The sequence below is a fragment of the Amblyraja radiata genome, chromosome 4 (assembly GCF_010909765.2).
Source record: "Amblyraja radiata isolate CabotCenter1 chromosome 4, sAmbRad1.1.pri, whole genome shotgun sequence".
Lineage (NCBI taxonomy): Eukaryota > Metazoa > Chordata > Chondrichthyes > Rajiformes > Rajidae > Amblyraja > Amblyraja radiata.
Genome location: NC_045959.1, coordinates 1028196 through 1052464, shown reverse-complemented (window position 1 = coordinate 1052464; position 24269 = coordinate 1028196). Strand labels below are relative to the sequence as shown.

The following is a 24269-nucleotide window of genomic DNA, read 5'->3' as shown; positions in this document are numbered from 1 at the left end:
TTAAACACAGGGATGTAACGCTGAGGCTCTATAAGGCGTTGGTCAGGCCCTATTTGGAATATTGTGAGCACCATATCTGAGGAAGGACTTGCTGGCTCTGGAGAGGGTCCTGAGGAGGCTCCCAATCACATTACACCCTGGGTTAATACCATGTTCAAAGCAGTGTTTCACAATCTAATCTCTAAGCAGCAACTATCCTAACTAAATGAATAGTTCTTCGATCAAGGGAACTTTGGAAGATCATGGTTTAGATATTTGTGGTATCCTCATTTATTTATTTTAAATCCTGGATGAAAAACATCTGGTTCCTAGGAATTTGGAGCTTACTTTTAATCTGATTACATCATTTTTACAAGTTCCTGATTATGAATGAATAATGGTTTCCTTGTCATGTCCTTTATGTTACTTTCTACCACAAGATAATTATTCCGTATAGTCATTATTCAACACTTGCCCTACTTGCATTTATATCAACATTATTATCTAAGCTGCCCAATGTTATTCTTGACCACCGATTTTACCTGCCATATCTGCAAAAGCTGTCTAATATTGATTTTTATATCATACCCCACTCCCCATCATTATTGCAAACACACTCCCACAGCCCCACCAGTCATGCTCTCTCCTCTTCTATTTCATTACAACAGACTCTGCCCAGCCACTTTATTCCAACACTCTGCACCATCACTATTGCAGACGCCTCCCCCTCCTGCTCCATTAATGCAGTCTCTGTCCCCATCCATCATTATACAAACATTTTCCCACTCCCCTGCTCTTAATCAGTCATTAGTAAAGTCACTCTTCTCTTCCTTCATTCATGCATTCTCTCTTCTCCATTAATCTATCAGTGTTTTTTGCAGATAATCCAATACACTTCTTCTCCCTGCAGTCAATGGTATTATCCTCCCATTCGCCACTCTTCAGACAAACCCTTGTAGTATCCAAGATGTGCCAGCCACTCCTTTATAGTTAATCCAAACAATTATTGAAATGTTCAGATAATTCTGTTTTCCCAGTGATTTGATTAGATTTCTGAAACCCTGCCTGTGGTAGACACTTGTCCTACACTCATGGCATTATGCCTAGGAGCACATTCAGGATTTTCATAGAAATGGCCTATAAACTATTCTGGATCAGCCCCATAAAATCTATAGCTGGTAGCGACATCAGATTCTGGACATCCTGAGATGGCATCTTAATTCTTGATATTCCAACATGTTTTCACCATCCAGACTACTATCTGGGAATGCAATGGAACACTCTGCACCTGCCTGGTTAAAAGCAACTCGAATAGCAGTGAAGAGCATCGGCATTAACCAATGTAATGTAATCTGGCTCAATCATACCTCCTTCATAATCATACCCATTCATAATCTAATCTACACCACTAGCTCATCACAATTGCAGTATGTACCATCTACAATATGTCATTCTGACACCTCTTTCCAATTTGACTTCTCCATGACAATTAGAGATGATCAATAGTTGATTATTTGCCAGAAATATTTACATCATGTGAGTGGATTTAAAAACATCTCTTCACATTCCTTTGCTCCATTTACTTTGTTATGTGGGGTTAAAACCTTTACAAGTCTCTAGTGTGAATCAAGTTGTAAGCTATGCATGAACAGGATGTCAGTTTCCACATCAGTTTCAATGGCTTTTACATGAAAGTCAGCTATACACAGCACAGGTGGGCAGATGGGTATTTCTCATCAAACTCACACAAATTTACTCATGACATCAATGCACTAATATGAGAAATATTCATCACATAGAAGGGGAAACAGTCACAATTTTCATATTTTTACAAAACGAAAGCATTATTTGCAGTGCCATACTTACAGTAATAACTAGAAATATATATGTTTAATCTTCTAATTTACAATATTATAACAATATAAAATTTGTGTTTTAGTGTCCAATAGAAATAGAAAGTGAATCTGACATCTATTTATAATGACATAGCTTCAGTTAGCCATTCTCATCTAATTGTGCAGCAAAATCTCAAATGAATCTATTGACTAGGAAGAAAAAGTGCTGGAGAAATTCAGCGGGTGCAGCAGCATCTATGGAGCGAAGGAAATAGGCAACGTTTCATGCCGAAACCCTTCTTCAGCCCGAAACGTTGCCTATTTCCTTCGCTCCATAGATGCTCAAGTTCAAGTTCAAGTGAGTTGCACCCGCTGAGTTTCTCCAGCATTTTTGTCTTCCTTCGATTTTCCAGCATCTGCAGTTCCTTCTTAAACTAGTGTGCATCTTTTATAATGTAAGTTTACAGGGAAATATTTAATAACTAAATGGTATATCCACAATTGATGTTTTATATTTATAGATGTGTCTGCCTTGTGCATGTGCAGGTAAGGTATAGTACGACAAAAGTTTCCATCCATTTAAATGCAAGCATTTATCCTTTTAGTTGGATATGAGTAATTATTCAGTATAAAATGTAGTCTCTGGTATGGGACATGAACCTGTTGTGGGGTTAATGTCCCACACCAAAGGATGGAAAGAATTTCTAAGGAACTTACATAGTTAATGTAATTAAAACAAGCACATGTTGGGTTGTGGAGCAGGGAGGAATTCATGTAAATCCTTTCTCTGCATGAGGAAGTATTATAGTTCACAACATATACTTACAATATTGCCTCAAATGTACATTTACAAAATATCTTCATCACTGACAGAAGGTTTCATTGCATAAGCATAATTTCATACCAACCTCGCCATGAGAAAGCAATAATGACGTTATAACATTATTCACCAGGAACAGAAACGTTTCTCGCTAGTTTTATCCTGCTGCTTACAAAGCTGCTTGTCAGTGAGAGGGTCTTCACTGATCAAGCATGGCATTATCTGTTAACCTCTTAGTTGTTATTTATATGCACTGTCACAGATGGCCATTTAATAAGAAACTTGTCTCAATTTTGTCTTCAGAAATGTTTCTGTCCACAATGATTTTATGTCAACCATAGAATATGAAGAATTTGCACCACTCCTCCCACCCCACCCCCTTTCCAACTTTCACCACCAACAGCCCTCTACCACCACACCTGAGGGAAGAAAATCACTGTATACATTGTACTTGATTGAAATTGATTCTATTGTAACGCAAGCAAGCACTGCACTCCAACAGCGACTTTATCTGAATACACGCATTATGAATCAATATTTCTTTTCGATAGTAAGGAATGGACTTAAAATGATCTATCCCTCTCGAATTAAAGTTGTGATATATTTTGTGGTAAAATAAAATTTGCAGTGAATGTTTGATAGAATAACTCCCTCAAATGTCTCATCACTACAAGCAGTGTTCCTGGTAAATCATGGCTATAGTCATAATATCTGAGATAAAAGCAAATTAACTGTAAAAAAACACACATTTCTGATATGAAGCAATTCCATTCCACAAATGCACATATTATATCAATTCATGTGTATAATTTCAGATAAAAAGAGAACAGAATGTGCTTTACCTTTGCTGTACACAACACAGTTGTTGTTGTTGTCATCTGTTCCTCGCCAAGTCACATCCATCAGCCATTTGGGGCCAGCATGCACCACTATAGGGACAGCTGCTTTTGTTTTCTGCACAAAGGGAGATAATAAACAGACGCTGTTTGTTTTCTGTGATTAAGAACTTGATGAATAATACTAATTTTCACAGAACCATAACCCCCAACACATCTGAAGAAAAATATAATCCCTCGTTGAGTTCTATTAGACGGAGAAAGGCATTTTGATTGACAGCATAATTATTAAATCAGGAGTCTCCAAATGATAATGGATCAGATTCTCCAGATGAATGAATCTCTAACAGCTTGGATTTACATCAAAATGTTCATGATTTACGCAGCGAACTCTTCTTTACCAGAAGCCTTCTGGTAAACTTCATGAACTTACTGTAGAAATTGTTCAATGTGTGGTTTCTCTTGAGTAGAAGTGTCATTTGAGCAGAAGATACAAGGATCCAATGTTCTTATGTGAACATCAACAAAACGTTAGCTGAGAACAATGAGGAGAAGACTATAGTGGAGAGCAGCATCAATGCTTCGTGGAAGTAGAGCACTGGCTGAGGGGTATATTTGGAGGGAGATTATTAGGGAGCAGATAAGGGAGTGTGGTTGGAAAGCTCATTACACAAGGGTTAGGAAGTACGTAAAAGGTTATAAGGGTGAGAAACGGAACAGAAATGTGCTGGGTGGTTGAGATGATGAACAAGTAGCAAGGAGATCAGAGAGGAAGTGAGGGAACATTTGTTGTGGCAAAAGGAGATTGGGATCTAGAGAGAAGATTGGATGCACTGGGGGGAAGATCAGGAGGAGTCTTGATTCCTTAGCAGGGAAAATCCAAAATGCCACTGTGGACTTCAGAGGATTGCGAAGAGCTTGATAGGTTCTTGATTAATTAGGGTCTCACAGATTATGGGACAAAGGAACGAAAATGAGGTTGAGTGAAAAACAGTTTAGCCATGATCGAATGGCAGAGCAGACTCAATGGGCTGAATGGCATCATTCTGCTCTTATGCTGTATCTTATGATGTCAATCCTAACTAATGCAATTGACTGTCTCCTTCTTTCATTATTATGTTAAACTTTCCCTTTTAATTTCAAATTTATGTTCAATTACACAATATTCTATGACACAACCATGCAATGGACCTCACCAACTGTATTACATGTGTCTAAAATATAATTTGTAATGCAAGGAATTAAAAATGTTGCAAAATTAAATGTTACTTAAATTCTTCAGCATTCAAGAAGATTGGGGATGTTCACAATGATTCTCACAGATGTCTACAGAAATGCTGTATAAAGTATTTTGATGGGATGCACCTCAGCCTGCTATGGCAACTGCTTTGCTTTTGCTACCTGAACCTGTGAGTTGTGAACACAGCCCAGTCCATCACAGGCTTGTTACCTCCTTCCACCCAGTTCATCTTCATGGTGTGTTGGATCAGGAAGGCTGGAAGTATCGTCAACGGTGCCTGTCACCCATGCCATTTCCTTTACTCTCTTCTACCTTTTGGGAGAAGATACATGATCTTGAAGGCCTGGATATCCAGACTTAAGAACAGGTTCTCCCCCACTGGTAACAAACTCCTGAAGGTAGAATAACCTCCTATCCTGGAGGTGCTGCCACCTATATTTATTGTTTATTCTATGAGCTTCTTGCAAGCTATGAATTTCATTGACTCTGGTATACTGAATCTTAATCAGCTTAAGACCAATTTGGTTATGGTAAACTACTCAACATCTTGAATTCCTTCACTGTCATTCTCCTATCCCTATCGCCGAATACTTATACACAGTCCACCAAGGCCTGCTTAATTTCCTCCTCCCATTTCCATTCTGTCCTTTCTGTCCTTGGCCTTCTCCATTGCCAGAATGAGAGCACAAGTAAACTGGATGAACAGCATCCCATAATCTGCTTGGGTAGTTTACAACCTAATGGTACGACCATTGAATTCTTCAATTTTAGATAAATACTAGACTAAGTGGGACCCGTCGGGTCCCAGCATCACACGGGAGGGCTGGTCGCCCAACGCAATATTCCACCTCTCCACCAATTCCAATATTGGTGGCCAGTGGGGGGGGGGGGGGGCTTTTGGAGCGCTAGTATTGATGTTGTGGGCTGAAGGGACTGGTTTCCAGAGGGGTAGTATGGACATTGTGGGCCAAATGGATTCTTGGGCTGGCGGCTCAGTCACTCAAGCCTGTTGTGTTGGCAGCTCACTCACTCACGGCTGGTGGGCTGGCAGTTGACTCATAGCTATTCCTTGAAATTCCATTTCAAGCAGGGTGCAAGGCCACCAAATTCAAGTGCAGTTTTTTACCACTTCTAGCAGGGTGCAAGGCCACCAAATTCAAGTGCTGTTTCATACCATTTCAATCAGGGTGCAAGGCCACTAAAGACAGCAAGTCGTGACCACTCCCTCCTCCATCTGGCAGAGACCGAGCCACGCCCCCACTTCTGGGTTTTATAGTCCCTCCCCCCTCCCACCTGAAGGAGCATGGCCTTCACGGCGTGATTGACAGGAGAGAGAATATCAACATTTTTTAAACACTAATAACTCTTTTATTTTTCAACAATGGGGAAAATCTTCACAGTGTTACTCCATCATTTTGTGTATTTTCTTGTTAAGTATTCTGTCAGCTTTATTCATTGCTTTACCACCTTGCCTGGATATTAAAGGGCCTGTTCCACTTACGTGTCATTGGCACGCAAATTGCGCGACCTCGTCGTCGCGTTGGGGCGCATGGGCATCATGTGGCTGCGTGGGGCCGGTCCCACTGAGAAGCGCGGCGCTCGGAAATTTTTGTAGCGAACCAAATCGCGTAACTGACGGCCAAAGTGGGACAGGCCCAAGAAATGCAGGAGTAACTCAGTGGGACCACCAGCATCTCTGGAGAGAAACAATGGGTGATGCTTCAAGACCCTTCTTTCAGACTGAACAAGAGTCTCAACACGAAACATCACCCATTCCTTCTCTCTTGAGATGCTGCCGGTCCCACTGAGGTACTCCTGCATTTTGTGTCCATCTTCAAATGACGTCACACACTCAAGACGGCTGTGCGGGCGCATGAAATCGCACGCGACCTTCGCGGGACCGTCGCGCCTCAATGCGACCGCGTGGTCGCGTAATTAGCGTGCCAAGGACCCGTAAGTGGGACAGGGGCTTAAGTTTAATAGGACCTTGAACTCTTTCAATATCATTTTGATATCTTAGTGTCATCCATTTTTCTTTCCTTTGTGTTGTAGTCATCTGCATTAAATTGCAAATGCTATGGTCATCGCAATGAAATATGTTCCACAACTCAAAGCTAATTCTGAAATTTCTGAAACAATTCATCTGGTTTCACAGTCCTTACTAATTTGGAGCATTCTGCACATATCATTGAGTTTCTGACATTAAAATGCTAATGAGCAGAAGCATACCTTGCAATGATTCTTAATGCAAGCGATTCTCAACGTCAAAATCTGGCCATTGCATTTTTAAGAAAACAAAATATATATATTTAAAGCAAGGAAAGATCTGGGGCTCCAGGGGAAAAAAAACATAGCTGTGTAATCATTATGACGTTCTGCCACAAAGACCAGCTGATCAAATAGCTTCTTCTGTGTTGTAAACTTTTATCTTTTTAATAAGTGAGAATTCATCATCTGGACGGGCAAGTGCAATGTTTGTGCATAATCATATAAAAATCCCTACTTATTCACAAAGTCTTCTACACTATTTTATTTGCCCTGGAATTGAGATTATTGTTGAACTACAAATGAAAATTGTTCAATTTTTTTCAAAAAATTGTCACACAGAAAAAGGTGGACTAAGTTAATATCATAAACTTGTCTTGAGCAAGAAAATATGAATTAATTCCTTACATATTAATTTATAACCACAAAGAAACAGTTACATTGCACATTTTTATTATATTTGCTTTGCAGCATTACTATCTAAAATTTACCAGGAACAGGCTATTTAAAGAAGTGCTTTGAAATCCATCAATTCAAAGTGAGAAAATTAGTTAAAACCTGTTTTACTTTACTACCAATCTAAGGGGTAGGAGAACTAATGCAGCGCTAATTGTTGGCTATAATCACATTTATTGTTCCATATTTAGCAAATAATCCTGTTGGAATTTCAACTAACTCAAGCCAGCTCAGCTAGTTCTAGTTGAGCTAGAACTAGGATAGTTCTAATCTAGTCTCAAAACATAGATTGCAGTCATCAGGTTAAATATTGATAAAATAACTTTTCAACTTCCATTTAAATAAGTGCACCTTGGACTGTGAACTTTAATTTCTATTTTTCATGTTCTTTAGTCAATTAGGCTCTTTGAATGTTTGCTTTGTTATGAATTTTTGATGTATTTTTGTTTTGAAGTATTTAAAGCACAAATTCACTGATGACACATTTTAAATACTCAGGCATGCAAGGCCCACAATTTAATAACCATTTCTATAACACTCGGAAAAATACTGCTTACTTGGTAAATAATGTTATGAATGCCAACTTGATTTAATTAACTGTTATCACTTTCTTGTTTTGTTATACACGATGTAGAATAAATAACATCTATGGACGATTACACCATGTCAGAATTTTTGTTTATACAAATGAAGTTAAAGATCACATATAACTAACTTTAAACTAGCCTATCTGACAAGAAAGGGATCGGGTTGCCTGCAACAAATATTTAATTGTTCTGCCAACAAAAAGCAATTAACCTCATATTTTGGGGAATTACAGCATAATTTCAGAATTACAAGCCTATAATCCTCAATCATGCCTGATAGCAGCTCAGATCAATAAACTAGCATTTTAGGTGAAAGAGCCAGATTTGTGATACACGTTCATTAAAATAAATGACTGAAAAGTAATGAAAGAAACGTGGACATTTGGGTCGATTTACTTGTGTGGAACTTGAATCAAAGGCCATTGAAGTTAGAGCACAAATCATGTATTGTATCTGAAAAATGGATGTCATGGTAGGAGGATTTGGGAGACTCAGCTACCTGATGAATTGTTCATTTAAAGCCACCACATAGTTTTATGTGAAATCTGATCATCATTTTTAGTAATGCAAATGTGCAATATTCCTACCTTGTTTGAAATTGTTCACATCTTCTATGCACCTAGGGGCCTTCAAGCCCAAGGAGGATGAATCTTTCTGAGGTCGCATGGTTTCAAGACTACTTAAGACCATGCACCAACTCAGTCATTCCCATTTTGGTTAGCCCAGGAGAATCACATACTTAACATATTGTACTTCTTGTCAGTTCCTTGCACTGCACCAGTCAGTGGTGGATATTCTCTCTCTACATATTGCCTGAGGAAACTATCCTGAAAACATTTGAGAAATTCTACCCCATCTAAACCTTTCTTACTATGACAGTCCCAGTCAATATTGGGAAAGCAATAATCCCCTACGATGATAACCTATGAGGCCCTCAGCTGCCTGCAATCTCCCGGCATATTTGATCTTCTTATTCCCATTGACTATTTGGTGGCCTGTAGTCCAAGATGATCCTCTCTTTATTAATTCTCAGCACTACCAATATAGCCTCACCAAATAAACTATAGGTAATGTCATCTTTGACCACTGCCGTGACATCCTCCTAAATCGATAAAGTGCATCCCTTCTGCTTTTACCCCCTCCTCTATCTCTCCTGCAGCACCTGTACCCTGGAACATTAGGTTGCCAGTCCTGTCCCTCTTTTAACCAGGTTTCTGTAATGGCTACAACGACCCAGTCGCACATACCTATCCAAGCTCTGAGTTCATCTGCCTTACCTTCAGGCCTCTCGCATTAAAATAAGTGTAATTAAAACCCGTGTGCGGACGTGGCGCCGACGGACAAGAAGCCGAAGCAAAGAAGTGGAAGCCAAATAACCGAATGGAAACAAAGCCGAAATGCCAAATAACCGAATGGAAACAAAACTGGAACGCCAACTAACCAAAAGGGTGGGACGCCTAAATGCAAACTAACCGAAAGGCTGCGTCGCCTAAAAGCAAACTCACCGAATGGCCGCTCTGCCGAGACGCCACCTACCCGAAAGGCGGCGTCATCTACAAGCCCATGAACCGACTGCCGCTCAACAGAAAAGTCCAATAACGGACATGACGTTGCCGGGGGGGCGGATCTTGTCAGCGATTGGTCCAGACCCCTGCCTCCATCACATCACTGGGGAGGGATGAACATTCTCCCACACCTCCGCTCGACCCGACCCGCAGCCCGCGGAGGGTGGCCGTGGTTGAGTGGGGGCTGTCCCGAGGGATGCGCACCTTCGGCCGCTTTCAACTTGGTACTTGGGTTCAGATCGCCCAGTCACCTATGGCTTGTGTGGGAAAATGACCCCCACCTTCCCGCCGATGGAGACGGTGCAGCTGATGGTCCCTGGCCCATTGGGGACCGGGTTCCTCGGGAGTTGGAGCAGAGTTCAGCTGGAGTTAGCTTCTTCTCCGCGCTGACCGTAAGCCTGCGGCCGCCACTGCTCCGGGCCAGTGTCCTGTTACTCCGGACATCTCCAGCCTCCCCCGGACAGGGATGGGATACTTGGGAGAGGTCGTTAGTCAGACTCTGCTCACAAATCTGCCTCCTGGGGTTATGCAGGAGAGGGGTGCGTCGTCTTTGGTCCCAGAAATTGGTCTCAGAAATTGGCCCCAGAAATTGGCCCCAGAAATTGGCCCCAGACAACGTTCCTTCCTCCCTTCAACCTCACCTGTTCTCATGTCACCCTCCCTGCATCCTCCGATGACTTACCTTTACCTAGTTAGATTAATGTGGTTTAGGGACACAACATGGAAACAGGCCCTTCAGCCCACAAAGTCCATGCCCATCACCTGTTCGCACTTGTTCTACATTATCTACCTCCAGTAGCAATTCAACAGCGATTGTAACGCTGGAGACCCGGGTTCGATCCTGACTACGGATGAAACGCAGGTCTGTATACATGCCGCAGCCCCGCTGCCGAGAATGTTTATCTCGAGTGACCAAAGGCCTGGGCATGCGCAGTTGAAATACCAAACTCACTTATTTAGTTTAAACCCATCCGTGTAGCACTTACCAACCTGCCTGCTAGAATAAAATATCTGAAACATAATATACACAAGTCGTAATCCATGAATATCCTTCCACGCTTATTACACCATATTTCCCAGATGTTACGGATAAATCATAAAAGTTGTAGTCTATGTTGATGAGATTCAAAGGAAATCGTTTATGAGATGAGCTGGTGTTACCATGCAATAGGATGATGCACTCCATGTTGACAACATCAGTTGGAATCTCTTGCTGAATTCTACACTGCAGTAGCATAGAATGAACAACACATTTGTGATTAAAAAATAGAAACTTTATTTTGTATATTTATAACATTTTTTACCTGCATTTTAAGTGGTGAAGGAATTAAAGGTGTCTCTTGCTGGCTGCAAGACTTTTTTATAAACTGAATTTACAAAAAGACAATTCCTCAAATGCCTATATTTCCACGTGTTTTGAAGAAGTAGAATTTTTCATCATGATGCTGAGTTGATATCTTTCGTTGAATCAGGGGTCACAGCCTTAACATAAGAGATCGACCATTCAGGATAGCTTCACAAGATACTTTACCCAGATGATGAAACTCAAGAACTATTTATCTTAATCGCTGAGCAGTATTTTTTTAGATACTGGGAGAATCAAGGGATATAGTGTAGGAAAGTTATTCCATGGTAAAAGATCAGCCATGATGTTACTGAGTGGTGGAGTTATGGGGCTGTCCCACTGTACGAGCTAATTCAAGAGTTCCCCCGAGTTAAAAAAAAAAATCAAACTCGTGGTATGCACGTAGAATGTACGGAGCGGGTACGCGGAGCTCGGGACGTCTCTTAGCAGCTCGTAACGCTAACGGCAGGTACTCGGGAAATGCGGTAAGCTCGGGAAGACTCGTGAAGATTTTTCAACATGTTGAAAAATGTCCACGAGAGCCCCGAGTACCTACGAGCGGCCATTACCGTAATTCTCTGAGTTAGAATCAGGGGAAACTCGGGAGAAGTCTTGAATTAGCTCGTACAATGGGACAGCCCCATTAGGCACAGAAAGACAAATTAACTATTTTTGCTTCTATTTCTCATGGTCTCCATATATTTTGTGATACTTACCACCACACCAGTAGTTCTGGAATTTCCTCCTCATCCATTGATTATGATTATCATTCTACAATAATCAACATTATCTGTTCCATTTTCTGCACTTTTCCAACCCAGAAAGGGGATAATCTTGCCCACATCTTCCATTTCCACAGCATTACTTTTGTATAACTTCTGACACCACTAACAAGATGCAACTTACAAATATATCTTCTCCCCTTTGCTCTCAGCATTCTGGAGAACTGTTCACTCTGTGACTTCCTAGTTCGGTCTTCAATCTCCATCAATACCCACTTCCCTTCCAAGCAATCACAGTAGCTGCTGCCCCTGCCTATTTACCTCTTCCCTTCCCATTATCCAGAGGTTTAACACTCCTTTCACACAATCAATAGTTTCAGCCTAACTAATTCACATCTTTAACAATCATTGTTTTCTTTTCTCCTCGGGAAATGTCACATTTGTCCCGTTCCCATATTTACAGACAGAGCTCCATGTGTAATGTACTACAGCCTTTCCAAGCTTCTTCCATTTGTCTCATTCAGACTTTCCTCTCAACCACCTTCCTTTTTTGTTCTCTCTTCCACCCTATCTTTGCATCTTAAAATCTGTACTTCTTGCCTTCCCTGTGCTGATGACAAGTTGTTAACGTGGAATGTTTACTGGTTCTCTCTCCACAAATGCTACTTGACATGCCATTTCCAGCATCCTCTGATTTAATTTCTGATTTCTAGCGTCTGCACAATTATATTTTTGGCTCTGATATTATTGGATTCACTTCTGAGTAATTCACTTCTGCTTTTGAGTAATATTGAAATACCTTATTAAATGGTCTATAATGCTTATAAAGATTATTTTGCAAAATACAATTTTTAATGCTGCAAATTCTAACTAAAGTATGCACTGTATAAGCTTTTCAAAAATCATCACTACAAATGATTGGCCTTAATAGAATCAACAGTAAGTACCTCTGTTAATCAAGAATGTTATCACGGCCCTACTTGTCAAAGGATATAAATTATCCTGATAAAACATGTCTACAAATAACTGGTAGATATCACATCAAATTCAAACCTAGGATAATGTATACATACAACATTGATGTTTACTCCATTCTGAATATCTACTGCTAATTGCAAAATAACACAATCCTACAAATCACATGAGTTTGCTTCAAATTGCAAGATGTCACAGAGATGAATACATTGTGCTGATGCCATCGATCAGTGCCACTTTTAAACCGCCACTGCATGAAGGAACTGATTGACGCAAGCTAAACCTCTTGCGAACTCTGAAAATGTCAAAGAATGGTAATAAAAACATGGCAAAGATCTGCTAAAAACTGTCAGGAACATGAGATGAAACAAAGGATGAGAAGTTTTGTGGGAGAAGTCGAAAAGCTAAACCCATGGTATGTTTTACAGAAATAATTAAAACTCTGCCGATGTGAACCACAATCTATGAGACTGTCATGCAGAGAAATTCCCTGCACGATCAAGCAGGTCACAAATTAAAACTGTTACTGGAAACAAAATCAGATAGGAAAGTGGGAGTTAATAGTTGGAATTCAGTCCTGAGCATCTGCTTCTTACAATAATAATTAATGTCTTGGATTGAATTATCATTTTGGCACTCCATTCCCTAAACTTAAAAAAAATTGTGATTCAGGCATCAAAATGCAATGCAAAGTCCCAAAATGGTGAGCAAGCTAAATACCAAAGAAATTGTGCAAGGGATTAGTAACCCTGTGACCTACATTGGACTCTTGATCCTGACCAAGCTAATAGGATGATGTATGAGTAGAGTACAGAGGTAAACATTGGAAAAGCATCAGTTTAGGAATCTGTTAGGGAACTTGCAACATCTAGTTTATGCAGATGCAAGCCTTCTCAGCACAGGAATAGAGGCAGATAAATATGTGGGACAATAATTTGTATGAAAGAAAATATAATTTACCAGATGTCACTCGCTAATTTTACTTCGGAGTCACGTCAGTGACTACGTGAAGAACCCCGCCAGGACGCATGCGTGTCATATCGCTACACGCATTGCAACGAGTCACAGCAGGGGGAACGACGTTCCCCTTAGCGGCAAAAATTGAAAGCCAGGAACAGCAGGTAAGGAGACTCTGCGTTCCTTCCACTTACCTTACAGGTGGAGACATGGACCAGATCCACGAAGGCTGTGGAAAAGCTGGCGGGGGAGAACCGCGGAGTTGCGGGCAGCCGGCAGCAGCAGCCAACGGCACGCCAATCTACCGTAATGGGAACAGCTGTGCCCGACTTCGCTCCTGACTTCGCTCCCGCACCGGCCAAGCCGGGCGGGAGAGCGAAGCAAAAACTAACAGAGTCGTTGACTCCGATGAGTCCGACTCTGAATAGCCGCGAGCGGCCAGTGCCCATGCGCATTGGGGCCGGTTGGAGCGGCTTTAGGAGCAGCCGCGAGCGGCCAGTGCCCGTGCGCATTGGAGCCGGTTGGAGCAGCTGGGAGCGGGGAACAAAGCAGCCGCGACGGCCAGTGCCCGTGAGCATTGGAGCCGGTTGGAGCGGCTGCAGGAGGAGCAGCTTCCAGCAGCCGCGACGGCCAGTGCCCGTGAGCATTGGAGCCGGTTGGAGCAGCTGCAGGATCAGCAGCAGCCGCGAGTGGCAGAGCCAGTTGGAGTGGCTGCTGGAGGAAATACTCCAAAGTGGCAGGCTCCGGGAGATGGAGGCTAGCCACAGTGGGCAGTTAGTAAGCCCCACAGCAGTACCTCTTGTAGGGCTGCACAGTGTTTCTCCCTCATCAGAGGGGAGCACGGAGGGTCAATCCTGGGCTGACTGCAGGAGCTGGAGCAGGAGCGGCTTCAGGAGCAGCCGCGCCGGCCAGTGCCCGTGAGCATTGGAGCCGGGTGGAGCGGCTGCAGGAACTGGAGCAGGAGCGGCCTCAGGAGTAGCGGCTTCAGGAGCAGCCGCGACGGCCAGTGACCATGTGCATTGGAACCGGTTGAGTGCCCGAGAGCATCGGAGCCAGCTGGAGCGGCTGTTGGAGCAGGTAAGTGGCAGACTCCGGGAGATGGAGACTAGTCACAGGGGGCAGCTAGTAAGTCCTACAGCAGTACCTCTTGTAGGGCTGCACAGTGTTTCTCCCTCATCAGAGGGGAGTATAGGGGGTCAATTCTGGGCTGAACCTGAAGAGGGGTGCAGAACATACCCCTAGTGCACATGGGGTGCAGAAAACCTATTGGAAGACACTTACCATCAGGGAACTGCAAAACACTGAATGTTCCCAGTATCAACCAGTGTATTTGAAAACATGGCAGGGCAGGGACTTGAAACAAAAGAAAGTTCTGAAAGTCCTAACAGCGGGAATTACGGGTTTCACCCGCACAATAAACAAAAAAGACATGACACAAGATCACCAGGATGCACTGGCCTTATTTTGCAACTACCAATACGAGTAAACAGCATTAGGAAGAAGTACCATCCAACCGGCTTTAGACCCTAATTTGCAGGCCTATGCAAACCTGGAACCTCCAAACCACCAATATTAATATTTGGAGGCAACTTATCAAAACAGGTGAAAGAATTTGACATAGAGGGAAAACCCTGGGGCTCATTAAAGCAACGTCTAAAAACTACTTCCTGGGGAATGCGCTAACCCTCAACACCGACCCAACTACAGATCCAGACACGGCACCTCAATGTCCACGGAGGATGCCGAAAAAGTAACAAACCTACTAATAGTAACCATGGAGGAAGGTGGGTCTGGTTCCTTACGAGGTTGGTGGGAGAATACAGTTCTATCTGGATGCATAGAATAAATTAACTACCGACACTTATATTTTCAGAAGTATAGGGTTATACCATAGAATTTATACAAAACATAATCCTCCAGTTCAGCATGTACCGAACTGAATGTTCGTGCTTACAGGCAAAGTAAAAATCAAAAGCGCATACTGAACTACAGTGCCCATATAAAAAAGGAGTAATGGAGGATATCCAACACGAATCACAGGAATTCGTGTCCAAAATCTTTATCATAAAATAGATGGTGGTTGCCACATCATCATAGATTTGACTAATTTTGAATACTTTCGTACTTTATATTCATTACTAGATGGGAACCTTTGTTACTGCTAAGCAATTGATCCTAGGTTACTACATGGCAAGCATCGTATTAAAAAATGCTTACTATACAGTACCCATCAGAGGTGACCACAGATGTTATTTAACACAATGGATCATCTGCGGTTCACCCTTAACACAGTTCACATGTCAGTGACTTTGCCTAAAGAAAAGGTTACAGCCTTAATGGAGGCTTGCAGCTAAACTAAACTATCCATCAGACTGGTAGCAAGAATAATTGGCATTATAGTGGCTGCGTTTCCAGCCACATAAATCGGACCTTTACATTATCAAATTACAGAGCGCAAACATGCACTCAAAAATTATGGGGGTCATTCTGACAGACCAATGAAGCTACCAACAGAGGCCACAATGGAACTAAAATGGTGGAAACATAACATTAGGCATTGTTCCGATCCAAACATTATCAGCTACCCGTCTATGGAACTACATACTGATGCCAGTGCACTTGGATGGGATGCTACCAATTCCATCTCCAGCTGTGGGGGAGATGGAATGCACAGGAGGCATCATTATTACAAACACTGGGCATAAACTACCTGGGAATGTTGAGTGCATTCCATGGCTTTAAATCATATTGTTCTGGGTTATATCACCAGCATGTTAGACTACAAATTGACAACACCACCGTGGTAGCATATATCAACATATGGGTGGAAACATATCGACATCATGTGACAATCTGGCCAACACAATTTGGCAATAGTGTATCCAGAGAGATATTTGGATATCAGCTACCTACTTACCAGGTAAACTGACTTTAGTGGCAGACAACAGGTCACGCTAATTCTATGAAAACACTGAATGGATGTTGGATAAAAAATGTATTGCTGAAATTACAGCACGGTATGGAACACCAGATATCGACCTATTCGCATCCATGCTCTCACCAGTTATCGAATTATGTTCATGGGAACCAGAACCTGGGGCAGTGGCTACAGATGCATTTTCGCTGCATTGGGGGATTTATTTATGCATTCCCTCCTTCTGCCTCATCAGTCGGGTATTTAGGAATATACAGTAGACTCCGCGTCTGGTATTTTGATTGTACCCGATTGGCCTACTCAACCATGGGTCCCGGTGATACACGACATGGTTTTAGAACATGCATCACCATCCATCATAGACCTAATTTACTGGTTCTTCCCGCAACAAGGGGTAGTTACCCATGTCATAATTATATAAAACCTATTAATTTATAGAGTTGAAAGCACCTCTACTACACCTGGGACTGACGGACCGAACAGTGGATATTATTTCAGCGGCCCACAGACAGTCCACCAAAAAAAAAAAAAAAAAAAAAAAAAAACAGTACTTGGTGTCTTCAAGAAATGGGAAGTACTGTCACAACAATAAACATCACCCACAGATCTATGAACATCCCGTCTGTTCTGGAATTCCTGGCTAGCCTCCATTACGATGAGAGGCTCAGTCATAGTGCCATCAACTGCGCCAGAAGTGCTCTGTCAACATACCTGTGGCAAGGAACAGAGCGGCATTCTGTTGGGACACACCCTGGTACCAATCTCATGAGGGGCATTTTAATATTAATCCCCCAAGAACCAGGTACTCCCAAATATGGGATGTGAGTATTGTACTGACCATGTTAAGAAACTGGTCTCCAGCTACAGCTCTGTCCCTACAGAAACTGACTATGAAAACAGACATGCTGATAGCCTTGGTTACGGCACAAAGGGCCCAGTCACTACAGAAACTAAGGTTGGACAGCATGATTATTTCATCTGGAAATTTAACTTTTCACATCAATGAAATAGTCAATCAGAACAGACAGGAGTCAGCAGGCCTAAAACAGAATTCAGGGCCTACCCGACAGATGGTCGTCTCTGTATTGTAACACACTTACTATTATATATGGAGTATACTAAGATCATCAGAGGGAAAGAAATGTCACTTTAATCAGCTACAAACAGCCACTCAAAACAGTGACAGTCCAGACCATCTCTAGATGGCTAAAACAGGTCCCAATAAAGGCTGGAGTAGACACTAGCATTTTTAAATCTCACTCCACCAGGGCTGCAGCTACATCGGCAGCTATGAAGTTGGACGTTCCTATGGACCAAATCCTCAAGACAGCAGGATGATCAACGGAGGAAACTTTCCAACGACTTTATAACAATCCAGTCATTGAACCTGGAACATTTGCAGAAACAAATTTAAGTTCTGTAATATAATTTACCCCATAAATAGGGGCAATAATTGGTGTTAATATATTTATCGTTGGGTTTCAATATCGTATTGATGTCTAATGATGTTAACTCTATTCTCCCCATAATCAAGGCAGATGTGATGCATGGACTCGTTTCCACGGCATGAAATCACAGAGCTTTAAAATCTTCACGTAGTCACTCACGTGACTCCGAAGTAAAATAGTAAGATTAAACGAGAACTTACCAGTTTGAAGTTTGATCGTTATTTTATGAGGAGTAACGTTGAGGGAATACGTGCCCTCCGCTCCCACCCTTGATCATATACTCAACTGGTATCTCTTCTCTAATCTTACTATGTTTAGTCATTACAGTTATCTGTGATTTCACACCGCTGCTTTGAAGAATGACACGCATGCGTCCTGGCGGGGTTCTTCACGTATCCCTCAACGTTACTCCTCATAAAATAACGATCAAACTTCAAACTGGTAAGTTCTCGTTTAATCTTACTATTTCACCGTACAACTGATATCCACTGTAAAATAAAATATTTGTTAAATTAAACTACTGTTTTTAGGTGAGTTTATAGAGAGATTGGCTGAGCCTAGATTTCTTAGATTGGAATATTTTTTGCTCTCCAGTAGGAACCGCATTGATTGTAAAACACTTTGGGCTATGCTGAAAAGCAAGTCCACCATATAAACTTACAAAAAAGCACCAAACTCAACAACTGAAATGGATTGTCTGAGGGGCCAGCGTCAGGAAAAGCAGGTCAACAAGAACATAGGGCATCAGCCTTTGTTAAAAATATCTTACCTGCCCCCTATTAAATTATCCCCCATTAAATGATTGATGCTTAGAAATTGCATGCTACCTGCTTATGCATTTTAAATAATCAGTTCATGGTGAGCCAATGAACCGTCCTTTGGAAGAACTTTATCTGTTCCATTTCCTGTATCTTGACTCCAGCCTCAAATCGCCCCGTCCACACGGAGAGGGGTCCCCCTTTCTTCATTTCCCCCCCACAAGCTTCTACATTCTTTTAATTTTAATATTTAAAAAAACGTTATTCTCAAAACTTTAATCAGCACACACTTTTCTTTAAGAGTGAAATTGAGGCATTGGTCAAAAACACGAAGGATGCATGGGACAGGAGGTACAGGCAGCTGGGATCAAGTGCATCCCTGGAGGAGTTTCGGGAACTAAGGAGTAAACTGAAAAAGGAGATCAGAAGGGCAAAAAGGGGCCAGGCATTAGCTCTGGCGGGTAACATTAAGGACAATCCCAAAAGATTTTATAAATACATAAGGGGCAGAAAAGGGAAACTAGAGAGAGAGTGGGACCTCTCAGGAATCAAAGCGGTTACCTCTGTGTGGAGCCACAGGAGTTAGGCAAGGTACTCAATGAGAATTTCTCCTCTGTATTTAGCAAAGAGAAAGACAGTAGGACAGGAGGAACTTGGGGCAGTCAATGGAAGTGTCTTGAAAGCAGTCAGTGTTACTGTCGAAGAAGTACTGAAGGTACTATCATGTATGAAGGTAGACTAATCTCTAGGGCCTGATCAGATATATCTGACTTTTCTATGAAGGACAAATGGTGCAGCAACGTCCAAATAAATGGAACATTGCGTGGTAATGAAACCAGGCCCACCGTCACAAGACCGGGAAAGGTGAGACCTCATCACATGGTGATATTGGGTAACACAGTCACAGATGTGGCCATCAGACTGAGGGCAATGTCAGGGACATCTTTGCCTACCATTCTCAGGGAGGAACTTGTCACACTTGATGAGCCCTCTCCATCTTGAATCTTGAGCTGAAATGTTGTGTGGCTCAGATGATAACTATGACGCAGGAGTTGGTCGCGGACCGCTCGTGAACCATGTACAGCAGCACCAAGAGCTCTGTGCACACGATGCCCAAGTCCATACGCATCATTGACAGGGAATGTGGTTCTCCACTAAGAAATGCAGTGGCACAAGGTCAAAAACAAAGACTGCACCTGGTGAAGACCAGTATGTCCTATTTAAGTCATGCTGAACCAGGGATCACAGGTGCTGTGAAAAACTAATTTTCCATATGAATTGTGCACATCACAGGTCTAGATATGTGCATGTATTTTCATTGAAACTGCTTTATAAACCATGCAAAAATATCACACCACATAATCCAATTTCTAGGCAAAATTTATTTGGTCATAATTTGTCCTTATGCGTGTAGAACTCCCACCAATAATCCCTGAAATCAGAGGTTAATCTGTCAATTGTAATTCCAACCGCTAATTTTCTATCCTTCTGAGTCTTCATGTTTAACTGTTGCTCGCCCTCTTGCTGGAAACCATTAGGCAATAGCCGTGCTCATCACATTGCTAAATTGTGCATTGAGCAACAGACAACCATCATGTACAAGATCTTCCCTTGAGAACCAGAAGATGTCTCCAGAGAAGTCCAAATTCAAAATCTCATTTTGAGGAAAGCAGTAGCTGACTTCAGTAAAAATAAATGTTGCTGCTGTAACCTTTGTAATACTGGCATTAGCCATGGCTCGAAAATATACAGAAGCCAGATATGCAGGCTTAACCCTTATCTTGCCAAATCCATCCTTCAGTACATTGCGACTCTGAAAGACATTAGGCACCTGTCACTGCTTTAGAATGAAGTTATTATGCAAGTTCCCACAATATCTTATGTTGGCCATGAGGAAATTCCTCTGATGGTCAACCACGATGTGAACATGGAGGGAACAGAAGCCCTGTAATTCACAAAGCGCTCCAGGACTGCCACGTGTAAGTAGTCTATGAAGCTCTGATTGTGGAAGGCATTAATGCTGCTGCATTCCAACATACACACAACCTCAGTAGAGAAACTATCTCGTCTAAATCATCCATATTCTCAGTACAGTACTACCCTGGTGAAGAGGAAACTGTGGGATTTTGCACTTATTGCTTGCAACCAGATGGAATGATCATTAATCTGATCATGTGACAATGACTTTGATCTTGATTGTATGAATATTCCAGGCATTGATGTGAACCTTTGGATAAGGTTCTAGACTTCAGTTTTTGCCTTGGAAAACATAAAGATAGAAAGATGGGCCCGAGAGATTTTGCATAGGTAAGGTCATAGAGGTGTGCACTCATTGAGTCCATATTGCTCAGGTTTCAAGTCTCACAACAGTAGGGATTGTAACAAGCAGTTACGTTTAATTTAGTTTATTGTCACGTACAGTGCCCTCCGTAATGTTTACGACCAAGACCCATCATTTATTTATTTGCCTCTGATCTCCACAATTTAGGAGTTGTAATAGAAAAAAAATCACATGTGGTTAAAGTGCACATTGTCAGATTTTAAATAAAGGCCATTTTTATATATTTGGTTTCACCTGTTTAAATGCTTTCTACGCCTTATCTGCAGAGGTTGGTGAGAGTTAATGAGGACATGCAACAAAATCAAGGGATAAGGGGAAAAAGCAGGAAAAGAGTTCTGATTCTGGATGATCAGCCATGATCATATTGTACGATGGTGCTGGCTCAACGGGCCCAATGGCCAACTCCTGCACCGACTTTCTGTTTCTTTGTTTCTATGCCAAACATTCTTAGCCTTCTAAGGAAATAGAGGCATTGTTGTGCTATCTTGGCCATTGCTTTGAAATGACTAGTCCAGGACAAGTTGCTGGTGATATTTATTCCCAGGAACCTGAAGCTTTCAGCCATCTCTACATTGGCAACGCCATTGTTACAGCTTCACCTCCCGAACTCGATCACAATCTCCTTTACCTTGCTGATACTGAGGGTAACACTGTCTTGACAACAGGTTAATGGAGGTGTCATAGAAACATAGAAAATAGGTGCAGGAAGAGGCCATTCGGCCCTTCGATTGTGATAATGGCTGATCGTCCCCTATAAATAACCCGTGCCTGCCTTCTCCCCATATCCCTTGACTCCACTAGCCCCTAACCACTATCTAACTCTCTCTTAAATCCATCCAGTGACTTGGCCTCCACTGTCCTCTGTGGCAGGGAATTCCATAAATTCACAACTCTCTGGGTGAAAAAGTTTTTTCTCACCTCAGTCTTAAAAGGCCTCCCCTTTATTCTAAGACTGTGGCCCCTGGTTCTGGACTCGCCCAACATTCGGAACATTTTTCCTGCATCTAGCTTGTCCAGTCCTTTTATAATTTTATATGTTTCTATAAGATTACCACCCTCATCCTTCTAAACTCCAGTGAATACAAGCCTAGTCTTTTCAATCTTTCCTCACATGACAGTCCCACCATCCCAGGGATCAATCTTGTGAACCTACGCTGCACTGCCTCAATCACAAATCTGCAAATATATAAATTGAGTTGGATTTGTATTTGACTGCACAGTCGTGGGTGTATAAGGAATAAAGAAGGGGGCTGAGAACGCATCCTTGTAGGGAACCAGTGTTGAGGATTATCGTAGAGGATGCTTTGTCACCTATCCTCACTGATTGTGGTCTGTTGGTCAGGAAGTCAAGGGTCCAGTTGCAGCGGTGAGTACTGACTGCAAGTTCCACGAGTTTGGAGATGAGTTAGGGTGGGATAATGGTATTGAAAGCAGAGCTGTAGTCTATGTATAGAAGCCTGCCATAGGTGTCTGTCTAATCCAGGTGTTTCAGGGCCAAAGTACACAGTGTGTAGGGCCAGAGAGATGGCATCAGCCATGAACCTGTTGTGGCGGTAAGCGAATTGCACTGAGCCAAGGCTGCTTGATAATTGGATTTAATGCAGTCTGTCACCATCCTGTCAAAGCACTTTGTGATGGTGGATGCTGAAGCCACTGGGTGGCAGTCATTAGCGCATGAGATCTTACGTTTCTTCGGCACCGGGATGATAGTGGTCTGCTTAAAGCAGGTCATTGCAAGTAGCACCCGAGTTCTGAAATTATGTTAAAGGATGCAAAGTGCTGGAGTAACTCAGCGGGTCAGGCAGCATCTGTGGAGAACATGGATAGGTGACGTTTCAGGTCGTGACCATTCTTCAGACTGATTGTAAAGGGGGGGGGGGGGGGGGGGGAAGCTGGAAGAGATGAGAGATAGTACAAAGCATGGCAGGTAATAGGTGGGCAGAGATGAGGAGGGTTTTGACAGGCAGATGGTTGGAATAATGCAGGAAATGAAAGAGGAAGATGTGAGACAGGATTGAAGAGTTGAGAATTGTGAATGTGTAACTCGTAGAATTGCGAGTTGCAAAGTTGTGTAACTGCAGTGACTGCCAGAGGCCAAAAAAGATTATGCTTCACTAAAGAGATGCCTGCACTGCTGCATGAAGATGAAAAATGATGACACAGATCATTTTGGCACTGCAACAAACTTACATTACCACTACATACAAACTACATACATTAAAAAAATAAGATTTGATTTTGCAGAATATTAATTTCTAGGCCCACAATATCTAGTGTGTGCATGCATTACGTAATATTGTATCCAAAACAGCAGCTAGAGAATCTATAAATTTGTCCCAGAAATATTAAATTGAAGTCACTGCGGCCTGAAGGGTGAATTCAAACTTTTCCAGGTTTGTCTGGGAGCTCCATTCTGCAGCATGGGGTCCTATCATTGAGGCATTTTTGGGATTACTGAGTTGCCGGGGAATGTCTTTCTTTTATCCTGTTTGTGATAATGAAGTCTCGGGCACAATTCAATAAAGGAATATTGATTATAAACCCAATAACCTAAGACCACAGACAGAAATTTGGTTTAAAGAAGGGTAGGAATGTAGGTTCAAAAGTCTAGGTGAGAGGGTTTCCATGCAAGATAGAGAAAGGAATAAAAAGGGAGGGTGGAGGTAGCAATATTGGTTAAGGAAGCAATTACAGCTTCGAGGAGATGATGATATGCCGCTGTAAAGCCGTAATTGAGACATAGAGTGTATGCTAGGAAGATAAAAAATAAGGCCTTTGCATTGAACTACAAACATAAAAGGATCACACGGCAGGGAGTGTACTGTAGACTCTCAAACAGTCAGCAGGAGATAGAAGAGCAAATTTCTGAGAAGTACAAAAATAATATGGCAGTAAATTAGGAGATTTCAATGACTGAAACATGAAGTGGATCGGGAATTGTGAAAAAAAGAAAAAAGCTGCCGAATACATAAGAAAGCATTTGAAGCCTTTATTAATTAGAAGGTAGCAAGCCCCTAAATTCTGGATCAAATATAGGTTTGGGAACGAAGCTTTGCAGGTGAAAGGGGGAAATGTGGTGGTCTTGAAGTGTATGAAAAATTACTTTCCATTAAAAAAATGCAGAGGGAGAAAATATGAAGAAATATCACGGAGCTTAACATTTGTAAGAATATTTGAATTGCCAAATCTAATTAAAATTTATCCC

The 24269-nt window shown here is 42.0% G+C and overlaps 1 protein-coding gene across 3 annotated transcripts in view; it reads right to left on the bottom strand.

The window, feature by feature from the left end:
• The window catches only part of zfpm2 (zinc finger protein, FOG family member 2), a 660636-nt gene that overhangs the window by 182692 nt on the left and 453675 nt on the right, over nucleotides 1–24269 (bottom strand). For all 3 annotated transcript variants that reach the window (XM_033018888.1, XM_033018889.1, XM_033018890.1), the window contains one exon: nucleotides 3477–3588. In XM_033018888.1, coding sequence (XP_032874779.1) covers nucleotides 3477–3588 — 112 coding nt within the window. The remainder of the gene's footprint in view (nucleotides 1–3476; nucleotides 3589–24269) is intronic.